This window comes from Triturus cristatus, chromosome 4_1 (assembly GCF_964204655.1).
Source record: "Triturus cristatus chromosome 4_1, aTriCri1.1, whole genome shotgun sequence".
In the NCBI taxonomy this organism is placed as follows: domain Eukaryota; kingdom Metazoa; phylum Chordata; class Amphibia; order Caudata; family Salamandridae; genus Triturus; species Triturus cristatus.
In genome coordinates this window covers 262,954,775-262,967,540 of record NC_140585.1, presented here as the reverse complement: position 1 = coordinate 262,967,540, position 12,766 = coordinate 262,954,775, and the positions used below count along the sequence as shown (strand labels likewise).

General features: G+C 51.2%; 1 protein-coding gene across 6 annotated transcripts in view; it reads left to right on the top strand.

Annotated features, from left to right (window-relative positions):
• The window catches only part of DGKI (diacylglycerol kinase iota), a 1,070,690-nt gene that overhangs the window by 960,134 nt on the left and 97,790 nt on the right, over positions 1-12,766 (top strand). For all 6 annotated transcript variants that reach the window (XM_085652009.1, XM_085652006.1, XM_085652004.1 and 3 more), the window contains one exon: positions 3,610-3,635. In XM_085652009.1, the coding sequence (XP_085508135.1) occupies positions 3,610-3,635 (26 nt within the window). The remainder of the gene's footprint in view (positions 1-3,609; positions 3,636-12,766) is intronic.

The following is a 12,766-nucleotide window of genomic DNA, read 5'->3' as shown; positions in this document are numbered from 1 at the left end:
CGGAGAATCTCCATTGACATCAACAGGGCACCTGACCTCAAAACAGCACCCTGCACCCGGCCGCCCTAGTGCCGCTGAGGGTGCTCCTTTTGTGGTAACTTGGTCCCCAACTTGCCCTGAGCTTAACCCTAGGAGCTTTGCTCCCACAACCCCGTGGCCTGCTTGCCAGCAGCCACCAACCGGAGTCCCCCTATCCTCCATAGGATAACATCGGGCCTCAACACTCTGCACCCGGCCGCCCAAGTACCGCTGAGGGTGCAACAACAGTGCCTCACTGACCCTGGGAGACCCCGGAGTCTTACTCCAGGACCCTAACTCCAAAGACCTATTACCTACCTGGAAACTGATAACCTATTTTTCTTCAAAGTATAACATTGAAACTTTTTCTCCCACAAAGTTCTAAGTGTCGACTTTTGAAAACTGAGAATATTCCTTAAAAATCACCTGATTAACCAAAACACATTTTCTCGACTGTTTTCAGATGTCCCATTGCTGAATCTAGGTATCCAGCACTGAGTAAGAAACGTATTGTTAAAGTAACTTACGTGCTAAGTGAATTTCCTCCCATAGGATAACATTGGTGATTCTATGTGAAAAAGTTTTTAAGTGTCAACTTTTGAAATACAATAATATTCTTTAAAATCGTACCGCTAACTAAAACGAATTTACTCAACTGTTTTCAGAAAATGTCCCAGTGCTGAATCTAGGATCCAGCTCTGTGTTAGCAAAAGTAATCTGAAAAGTAATTAATTGCATTTATCTTCAAAAGCCCGTTCATTCAAATGTACTATACCTGCTAAGTGTTGCAAACTGCTTACTTAAACTGTAACCAATATCAGTACAAGTTATACTGCAATTTTGAACTGTGTTCATACAAGTAATCTACTACTGCAAAGTATTTTTATGCTTACCTGTGTCAGGCTTGCTTGGTTCTAGAAATAAAATAAAACAATTGGCCTAGAGTTCAGGTCTTGAGTGTGTGAATTCATTTGCTGACTGAGTGTGTACATCAAATGCTTAACACTGTCCTCTGATACTGCCTTACTGCTCAACCAAGCTACCACTTTAGAGAGTAAGGTTCTATCTAACTTTAACCTCTGCCAAACCTCTGGAGACCCTTGGACTCTATACACACTGTACCTCACTTTGGTGCAGTATATATAGAGCCAGTTTGTTACATTGAAAACCTGGTCTTACCCTGGCGAAACGAGGAGAAATGAACAGCAAAATGCCATTGATTGTTTATGTGCAGGAAGGTGTCCCTTCTTGCACATTAATAATCGTTTAAAAAAATCACGTTTTACAACTTCCATGTGTGCTGCACTAAGCAGTACACATAGAAGTTACAAAACGTCATTTAAAGGTGTTTATGTGCAGGAAGGGACACCTTCCTGCACATAAACAATTTTCCCCTACAACGCAGACACCCTTGCACTATGTTGCAAGGGTGCCTGGGTTGGGGCTAGGTAGCTAAATTTAGCGCCAGCGCAGGGTGAAGCACAGGGCTGCACCATATTGTTATAAATATGGTGGAGTCCTGTGTTCCAGAAGTGGCGGAGTGCGGCGTTAAGCCAAGGGCGCTAACGCCACGCTCTGTCACTTCCTCGTAAATATGCCCCTTAGTGCTCCTACACACCGTTAGCCACAGCTTGCACTCATACACATTATCACCCAGAGTCTGCTCTCTTACGCACTGTCACGTACATTGGGCACTCCTGGACACTGCAACCCACAATCAGCATTTATGGCACCATCACCAGCAGTCAGATCTCCTACATATTAACACCCGCACTGTGTGCTTCTACACAGTCACCCACAAACAAAGCGAATAAACATTATTACTCACAGCCAACACTCATGCAGAGTACCACCCACAGCTGGTGCTCCTGTGGTGCCCACACACCCAGTGTTTTATGACACTCTCAAGCTGTTCTCCTACACACTGTTTTTCCGTTGCAGTCACTGCTGCATATACACACACCATTTCCACAGCAGGCATTTCTATAGAATATCCTTCATAATCAGCACCCCTACCTACACTGTCTTCAACAGGTGATGCTTCCATTTCTGCATTCAAAGTCAGCACTTAAAAAATGTAAACATAATTTTGTCTTCCTATGTAACCAGCAAGCACATGTGTATTAAATGTGTTTCTGTCTTTAAGCTCTGCTTGCTTCAATACAAAAATAAGCTTTGGCAAAGCACAGCTTTGGTAGACGTTTAATGTACTAACACATGCAGCAATAGCACTTTAGAGCAGGGTTCTCCAAAGTCGGTCCTGGAGGGCCGGATCCATGAGAGATTTTTAATTTAGCTACATTTATGTAAATGGGGATATGCTAAAAGTCAGGACCGACTTTGGTGAACCCTGCTTTAGAGTGAGACACATAAGAGGGAGCCAACAGGAGTGGAAAGGAAGGGCACTAGATGTAAAGCAGTTCCTCATGAAGTTCTATGAAAGCACTGAAGTGGACTTTAAAGGATACAGCCAAACAGCCCTTAGCATTAGGCAAAAGAAGATTATTCCTCTGGCCTCAGCCAAGACCTGATTAACAAAATCTCAAGCGAATGACTGAAAGAGGCTCATCGATGAAAGATAAAGTTTGAAAGAAGTGGACCCAGAGCCCATTGTGTGTGTGTGTGTGTATTATTCGCATAGATTTTTTGGGCACTGTGCTGTCAAAACCCAGACTTAATGATCTTGTTCCTGGGTCTGAACTCTCGTTCTGCCTGGTATTAATCCAATTTTTGGGAAGATAATCATAGGACCAGGCCCCAACTCTAAGAATAATGGCAGCACTACTCTGCAGAGTTAGACTCCAACCTCTCTGAGAGGCCCACACTCTACTCACCTCTGCTCTTACTGTATCCATTAACAAGCTTTGAACGGCTGAGCTGAAGCCATTTATGAAGTGAAGTCAATGATGCTTCTATACTCTCAGTGCGCATTTACCCACTTGCCCACAATCTCTGTGAAGGTTTTCCCCATCCTTCCCAATCTTTAGCATTCCTCAAAATTAGCAAAAGTTTCATGCACAGTAAGCAGTGCTGTAACTCTCCCACAGCAAACATGTCAACACACACTCAACAGCAAACATTCTGGACCACCCCTTACATTTGCTGGTGACTGTTCTCCATCTGCACCACCATTGCCTGCACAGGATCCATTCACCTCATACTATACCCTGCGACAGTCTAGTGGCCGTACATAATTTATATTTCACGCTCTCTGTTACTTCACCACTATCCCATGCCATCAGTGTCCTTGCACACCTTCTAGCCGTACCAGTTAAATCATGCACACAACTGCCACATATATCCTGCACACAGCGGACCCATACTAATACCCACAGCCGCTCATACATCATGTCTTGCAGTAAGTGCTTATATGTCCTCACCACTGCCCGGGGCTACCTTGCACATCTCACGACTCGCAGGCTGTGCTCCAAATATTCCTTTGTAATGATATCTTTATGCTAGTGCAATCAATAGTGAGGTCTTCAACAGCCTTCTGGATGGTGAGACTTCCTCACACCCCATGTTATGCTTGTGCACAGTGGTCTCCTTCTCGTTTTGCCATGTATTAAGCCTGTCATCTGTTTTTTCCAGGTCTCCAGTGTCCTCAGAAGATCGAGGTAAGATGCTGCTACTCGTTTTGATGTACCTCAGTAGAAAAGATGGTTGCTAGTCTGATATAATTTTGTGAGTCTTTAATCAAGTTTTTTTGCTCCTCTGCTGCATGGTGAATTTAAGGTGTGCAGCCTCTCAATCCCAGAGGAGGAAAGAGGCTTACTTTATGAGATATTTCTTACCAGTCTGAGGCCTTACTGATATGTTAAAAGCTCCTTCCACAAGGTTTCTACCCAAAGTCAGGTTTAGATTGACATCCACATAAACTGTTAAAGTTCCTAATCTGCTGTTTATTTTTGTCGGCGGGCCAAGCACCAGGCTCCTGTTCAGGAGAATAGAGAGAGCAAAGATAAGTGTGATAAACTTCCATGTAGGCATAGTAAAATGAGAGATGATCTGATTCAAATAGAAATAATAATTGTATACTATGCAAATGCCTGTGAAAATGGTCTGACTTGTTGAGGTCAAGCGGAGATGTGATCCAGCCCTCTCAAGAACTGTGGTCAACTCTGCCTCGGGTGGTACAAGATCAGCTTGAGATGTCATGTCAAATCATAAAGACGGCCTAGATATTGCAGATGATGGAGAAAGCTATGTGGACTTTGAAGCTGTGCTTAGAAAGCGTAAATTGTTTGATATTCATCTCACCTCCCAGCATTCAGAATAAACAACAGATTACTAGTTTGGCAGTGTGAAGCTTTGCTACACCATAAAATAGGAGAAGCTGCAGAAGCTTTAACGATTGATCCAGTGTTTTCTGGGCCTACCCTCTTACTATTTGTCCTCCAATGGACCTTTCTTATCCGCACTGAAAGGTGAGGACAGTTTCACAAATCAAATTCAATTAACAGTGTAACCCATTTGGCTACACAGTGAGGACCAGGAATCGGTAACTTTGGTTAAAAAAGTTTATTACAAGTTAACACCATGCTATAAAGGTACAAAATAACATCAGGAAAGCCCATCCTCTGGAAGAAATTGAGGAGGACTAAAATTAGGCAAACAAGCAGTTCAGTCAGAGCAATACAAAAGATTAACACAGGAACTTGATGTTCAGAGAAAAGTCTCAAATTCTCTCATCTATACTTTAGTAATCTAGATTTCCTAAATTAGAGACCAAGCTAAAAGGATGGTTCAATGAATCTAAAGAATCCTAAAAATCAGGGAAATTTCATAAAGGAAATATAGAACAAGGCAGGTAAAGTTAAGTAGGAAAGTGTCAGCATTTCAGAAGTTTGGTCAAGGGTCTTCTTGGGTCTAGTAATAAAGTGTTATCCTAAGGCACACTTAGGAGAGAATTAAGGGGAAGCATAGAGCTCTGAATCTCACAAAGTCCAAAAGGAAGTAAGCTATAGGGTCTGGAAAGGTTCTGAAAGAAATCTGAAAATAGATCTGAACGCAAATGGTGTGAACACTAAGTTATAACACACCCAAGTCGCTGGGCAACACCCCTCTGTACACATCATCAGGGGTCCATTGTTTTTCTCTGTCCTCATGTTGCAGACTGCAACATTCCCCAATTATCCCACACCAGACATGGGAACAACATTGTCTTCTCACACTCAGGTTAGATGGTAACATTGCTGAATAGGCCTTTCAGACAACGCTCTGGCCCTCTATGTTCTTTCCTGAAAGTCTTCTTCTCACTTTTTTTTTTTTTTTTTTTTTCTCTATCACTGGTACAGTAATGTATCTGTACTCAAATTAACAGTATGTGTGAATACCTGCAAGATACGTCATGTTAGCAGAAAAGGGAAAACAGTATTTTATGCAGCATGGTGAAATATAGGTCTAAATTGACAACTTAAAGTATTAGCAAGAGTGCACATTTAATATGCGTGTGTACATTTAAACACAAATAAATACATTTTGTCAACACCTTAAAATCTCATTGCATGTGGCACCCAGTAAACCTTTAAATGTATACATGTGGCCAAGATGGCGGGGTGAGCGGACGCTTCCTCCCGTAGCTCCTCTGGCCCGGCCAAGCTTGAGCCCTTTTCTTATGCTTTTCTCCCCCCGCTGAGGCTCGGCGTGGGAGTGGAGCGTGGCGGAGCACCAGGGGCGCACGTTGTTGCCGTTTTGGTTCGGATCGCCTCGGGGGAAGCCCCCCAAAAGTCCGATCGAGTTCAAGGAGCGACGGAGGGCCTGAGGGGCGGAGCGCATTGGAGTGCTGTCCGGGCGCCTCGGCTGGGCCTGGTGCTGAAAGTTGCGATCTGGAGGGAATCTGGCTCGACGGAGGTTGAAGGAGCCTTGCAGGAGGGGACCCGTCGGTGCGGAAGGACTAGGACGGGCGCCTTGGCACTCGGACTGGTGTCGGCGACACTTCGCACTGCGGGGGCCCCTAACCCTTAGCCGAGGTACGACGGACTCTCTGATGGAGTCGGACCACCTGGGCCCCTGTGTGTGACAGACTGAAGCCGGCGGTGGAACCTATTTGACTGTTGTGCGTTTTGGGAGCCCCGGTGGTGCCGCCGGGCCTGGTCGTTCTGCCCTGCTCCGCCCTGCCGCCATCTTGTCCCCGAGGGAGCAGTGGCGGTGGCCTTCGCCGGAGCCCTTGCTGCTGGATGTATGTGACCCCCACTGCTGCTGGGCTGACTTTCTGGGGGATGTGCTGATGAGACCCCCCCACTGTGGCTCCCGTTGCTGCCTCGAATGGGCTCCCGCGGCTGACGGTGACCGGGCTGGGCCGCCATTTTGTCACCTGTGACGCAGCGACTCTGCCTGTGGGGGGACACCCACGTCGAGCGCTTGCCAGCGGCTGGGCATCCCTGGGGCGGCTGGACCTGTGCCCGACCGCGGTGCTGGCGATGTCTGGAAAAGGCGGCCCGAAGAAGGGGGACCGCACCCTGCCGGATATGCTTGGCAGGGCCCAGCAACTGCGGGACAGAACACAGCCCTCGCCGGGGTCCTCACGGGCCCCGGCGGATGTGACTGGGGGGGAGCCACCCGTCACGAGGACCTTTATGGAGGAACTGTTTAGCTCCCTCAGGGAGGACTTCCAGACACTGAAGCGGGAGGTGGCCAGTGAGGTCCGGGAAGTGCGCAGGGAAGTGGAGGGCCTTGGCGAGCGAGTTGACACGGTGGAGACGGAGGCCAAACCACCGAGCGGAGGAGATAGTCCATCTTCAACAGGGCGTTCTCCGCCTCCGGGAGCAGTGTGTGGAGCTCCAGGCCCATTCTGAGGACCTGGAGAACAGATCTCGGAGGAACAACATTCGAGTGCGTGGTGTGCCGACTGCGGACGAGGGGTCCGATCTGGGGGGCTACCTGCGGGCCCTGTTCCGAGAGATCCTGGGGGAAGCTGCGGACTTCCCCATCAGCATTGATAGGGCGCATAGGGTCGGCCGGCAGCGCCAGTCATCGGCACCTCCACCGGACATTCTGGCCTTCCTGCCCGACTTCCCACTGAAGGAGCGCATCATGGCTGAGGCCCGCAGGAAACAGCCCCTGACTTTCTGGGATCGGCCGGTGGCGCTTTACCAGGACCTCTCCGCCATCACGCTGCAGAAACGCAGGTCCTTTAGGATTGCCACTGACTTTTTGCGTGAACACGAGACGCCGTACTCTTGGGGTCATCCCTTCCGCCTGATTTTTCGGTGGAACGGGGTGCTACACCAGCTACGCTCCTTGCAAGACATTTGTGGTGTCCTGGGGCTCACGGCGGCGGAGGAGGAAGGAGCTACACCGTCGTGGAGGTCTTCGGAGAGACGGAACCGGCGGAGGTCGACGAGGCGGCGCTCAGCGGCCAGCGCAGGGCGTCCTGACTCCCCTACCATCAGGGCGGACATGGCCGACGCTCTGAGGGCGGCGGCCGGGGACTCGACCGGCTCCTCCGGCGTGGCCTTGACGGCCTAACACTCACTCCGGGGGGAGATGCCTTTAGCTTCTTTACATGCTTGGTACGGGGCGGGGGGGTCGGGGGGGAGCGGATGGAGGTGAGTGGCTGGACGTCCACTTCGTTTCTTTCTACGGACTTGCCCGCCTTGGGGCTTGACTGGGACAATGGGGTGTTTGAGTTTGCGGGTGGCTAGTTGCCAGGGTTGTGTTTTGGGTGGGGGGGGGGTTGTTTTGGGGTTGGGGAGGTCCCGTCCGATGTTGTCCATGCCCACCTTGTTCTGGCTTGTCCTGCGCGGCTGCCCCGCGCGCCCCACCCGCTGATCCCCTGCCCATTGCACGGCGCTCCCGATCCCCGAGAGGAATGTCGGGCCTAAAGGTAGTGACCCTTAACGTTCAGGGTCTGAATAACCCCGTGAAGCGCAGAGCGATCTTATCTTTGCTGGAGGGGACGCAGGCGGACATTTGCCTTTTGCAGGAGACCCACTTATTGCCCCAGGATTGCCATAGGCTGCGCTCTGCTAAGTTCCCTACCCAGTTCTTTTCCTCGGCAGCGAACAAGACGGCGGGGGTAGCCATTCTTCTAGCGAGCTCCTTTCGGGGGGAGGTTCTGTATAAGTGTGCTGAACAGAAGGGGAGGCTTCTTGCGTATCGCATGCGCTTAGGAGGCATTGCGTTTACGGTCGGCTCCGTTTATAGCTCTAACGACCACCAAGAGCGCTTCCTAGATTCCGTGTTGGTGGATGTCACTGCTTCTCCCGACCGCCACGTTATTTTGGGGGGAGACCTTAATATTGTCTTCGATTCTGTGATGGACAGATCGGCGCAGCGCTTCCCGCAGACGGGGGAACTGTCCCAGGCTGTAAAGGCCCGGATTGCGGAAATGGACTTGCACGACCTCTGGCGCTCCATGCACCCCACGGATAGGGACTACTCTTACTTTTCGCACGCACACCGAACCTACTCACGGCTGGACTACCTTCTGGTGAGTGGACCGCTGCGTGCCGCTGCCACGGCGGCGGACATCGGGGTCCTGACCCTGTCTGACCATTCCCCAGTCACCGGCGTTTTCCAGTGGCCGGCGGCCTCCCCCTCTCGGGGGGTGTGGCGCCTCCGGGATACCCTTTTACACAAAAAGTCGGTGGTGCAGCGCATTGGGGAGGTCATACAAGACTACCTCACTCACAATAGCAACACCGACACTTCGCAGGCGACACAGTGGGCGGCATTGAAGGCAGTCCTCCGGGGGGAATTTATCTCTATCTCCGCAGCCGAAAATAGGGAGCGGCAACGGAAGAGGGACGAGCTGACAGCTCAGGTTCGGGAGCTTGAGCAGGTCCACCGCCGTACGGGGGCGCCAAGGGTGTGGAGGCAGTTGAAGGCAGCGAGGAAGCTCCTGTCGGCACTGGATCTTGACAGGGCGGAGTATGCAGCCTTGCGCTTGAAACATGCCTACTACACTGGGGGGGACAAATGTGGCAGGCTCCTAGCACACCGGCTCCGGGTCACGCAACAGCGTAGCGTTGTGAGAGAACTGGTGGACACGGACGGGGGGGTCGTCTCTGGGGACGCGGAGGTAGCGGAATCTTTCCGCGGCTTCTACGAGGCGCTGTATGCTGAAGAGCCCTCCTCGCCACGAGATGCCGAAGGCTATTTGGAGTCGGTGACCCTTCCGGTGCTGGATCCGGTTCAGGCGGACCACCTGGAGCGGGATATCCACGTTGAAGAAGTGATTTCCGCTATTGCGCGGCTGAAGCATGGTAAGGCCCAGGGCCCGGACGGGTACACGTCTCTGTTTTACAAGACTTTCTGCACGGCTGTGGCCCCTGTCCTTACTCGGCTATTTAATTCCTTTTCCGAACCGGGAGCCATCCCACCGGATCTCCTGAGGGCGACGGTCGCGGTAATCCCGAAACCTGGGAAGGACCGGGCCCTCTGCGGTTCGTATCGACCCATCTCGCTTTTAAATGTCGACCTTAAGTTGTACACAGGGATTCTAGCGTCCAGGCTGGGTCCACACCTCCCCGGATTGGTGGAGGCGGACCAGGCTGGCTTCGTACCAGGCAGACAGACGGTTGACAACACCAAGCGGGTGACGCATGTTCTGGAGAAGGCCTCGCGGATCCCGGGGGAGCGGATGTTGCTGTCTGTTGATGCGGAGAAGGCCTTCGACAGAGTTCACTGGCCGTATCTCGAGCTGGTCCTCAAGAAATTGGGAATCGGTGATAAGTTCCGCACCATGGTATTCAACTGTTATAAGCATCCTTCAGCGTCGGTGCGGGTCAACGGGTGTAGCTCCGGTGGATTTGCTATCGAACGCGGCACGCGGCAGGGCTGCCCCCTCTCGCCGCTTTTGTTTGCCCTCTACATGGAGCCGTTTGCTCAGAGGATTCGCAATAATCCGGATGCTACTGGGGTCCGGATGGGCCAGTATGTCCACACTGTCAGTCTCTACGCGGACGATGTCCTGTTGACCTTGGACGACCCTAGGAGGTCGCTGCCTGCTTGCCTTCGGGAACTGGACGCCTTTGCATGTGTGGCCGGTTTCAAAATGAATATGAGCAAGTCGATGGCGTTAGACGTGTCCCTGGCTGCGGATACCAGGAGGGACCTTCAGCGGCTCTTCCCCATGCAGTGGTCCTCGTCCACGGTGCCATACCTGGGGATTCTGCTGGCGCCCACATTGCCGGAGATGGTTACGGCCAATTATGCCTCCCTCAGCAGGAAGATCAAGGAGGAGCTTGGTCGCTGGAGCAAGGGCCTACTGTCCTGGCTGGGGCGAATCGCGGCGGTTAAGATGACGGTGTTGCCCCAGATACTGTATCTTTTTCGGGCCCTACCTCTCCAGCCCCCGGTGGGCTGGATACATCAAATGCAGGCTGACATCTCCCGCTTTGTCTGGCAGGGCCGCAAGCCCCGAATGAAGAGGGTCCTCTCCACGCTTGCTCCGGAGGCGGGGGGTCTCGGTATTCCGGACCTCCGTAAGTACTTTCAGGCGGCACAGCTGCGATATCTGGTGGAATGGAGCAGGTGGGAGTCCGACAAACACTGGCTCTTTCAAGACCAGGCAGTGGCGGGCCGCACCTTACAAGAGGTTCCATTCTTGCGCCGCGCGCATCGCCCCCCTAATCTTTACGCTTCTTTTGTCACGCGGGTCCCCCTGCGGGTGTGGGATGCAGTCTGTGAGGCTCGGGGCCTCACCACCTTTCCTTCGCCGCTCACGCCCATAGTGGGCAACCCGGACTTCTCCCCAGGGATGGAGCCGGGGGTTTTCTCCCACTGGGTGCAGGCAGGCTGCAGGGGACTTTTCCAGATCTATGGCCCGGAGGGAGTGGTTCCTTTTCAGCAACTCCGCCAGGAGTTCGGCCTGACTGAGCTGGACAGATTGCGCTACATGCAGGTTCGGCATTGGGCCCTCCAGCCCCAGGTGCGTGCCACCGCCGCCCGTCAAATTACACCGTATGAGAGGTGGCTGGCTACTCGGACCTCCGACGCCAAGCTAATTACCGATCTGTACAAGTACCTACAACCCCCGCCGTTTCACTATTACAACCCGGGGAGGGAGCGCTGGCACAGGGAATTGGGTAGGACACTCAGCCACAAGGAATGGGACAAAATTGCGTATCGGGCGCGGCACTCTGCATACCACACGGGCCTTACGGAGACCTTTACTAAGGTGTCCACATATTGGTACTACACCCCGGAGAGACTGTATGAAATGCATAAACACACTGACAAGGGGTGCTGGCGGGGCTGCGGGCAGGAAGGTACCCGCTCACACATTCTTTGGGATTGCCCAGCGCTGACCGCCTACTGGAAGGAAGTTTTGGACGAGGTGGATAAGCACTTTGGGATAGAGCTGCCGCGCCTCCCGGCGTATGTCCTGCTGGGCCTCCCCAATGACCTAATGTACCCACTGAAGTCCCGCAGGGGTAGGCAGATCGCGATTGCGCTGGGGTCTGCGGTTCAGAACATTCTTATCCACTGGCGCACCGCCACCGTCCCCTCCATCACGGGTTGGTTGCATAGGCTTTGGCATGTGCTGGGGATGGAGAAGCTGTCGCTTACGGTTGCGGGGGAGATAGACCAATTTGAAGAGCTGTGGCAACCCTTTCTAGCGCTGCTGTCCACTGAATTCCGGGAGCTCACCTGCCCGAGGTATCTTAGGCTTCTTAGGTTGACGCCGCCGGTGACCCCAGCGGACTAGTTCACATGTGAGACGGGGGCCTCCCGGGGGGTGGGGGGGGGGTGCGGGGCTTCTTGGTGAGGATTAATCTGGTGCGGGACCATAGGACGGGGGGAGTGGGGTGTTGTTTTTTCGTTACTGGGGGGATGGGGGATGGGGAGGGGGGGATTGTGCTTTGTTGAGTTGCTGCTGGCTTTCATTGCTTAGATTTGGGGTGTCGGATATGCATGCGAGGATTCCACAGATTGTATTTCTAGCCTTGCATTTACTGTGTTTTTCCCCTGGCCCACCGAGCTATCCATTGCCAACCCTCTGGAGTTGCACCCTTTTTCATTGATTGTATTCTATGTATCCTAACCTCCTATCCCCCTCCCCCATGGTTTGTCTTGTTTCAATAAAAACGTTTTAAACATAAATGTATACATGTAAGTCTAAACTACATTTTATTGCAATTGAAACATTAATGCACCCATTGCATAAGTCTTTTTTTGTTTTTAAAGTAATCACATTCTACAAATGTGAGGATGGTTGCCATTCAATCATCTAACCAATACATGTTATTTAATGTATTGAGGCACACCTTATGTATTGTAAACTTGTTATAATGAGTACATGTCTACTAAATAAGGATGGTTTATTAATATCTCATTCAATATTGTTAAAGCACACAATATAAATAGAAATAGAATAGAAATAATGTCAAGTGCAGCATTCATTTTAATATTGTTAGACAACATGAGGAACATGTGCTAAGTGCACGTTCATGTCATGTATCTGTTATGAAATGTGATGCATTTGTGACGTGAAGGATGGGCAAAATTGCTCTGCACCACAACCAAGGGCTGTGGTTCGACCCATGCAGATGATATCTCTGTAGCAGAAAACTTGCATCTGTACTCGGGACTTTTCAGTCTATAGCTTACAAATGGATTCTCTCTCAGACCATCTATCTATCCATCTATCTATCTATCTATCTATCTATCTATCTGTCTGTCTGTCTGTCTGTCTGTCTGTCTGTCTGTCTGTCTATCTATCTATCTATCTATCTATCTATCTATCTATATTTCTATCTAGCTATCGTGGAAATTCGACTTGCCACTTTCTTCATTGGTA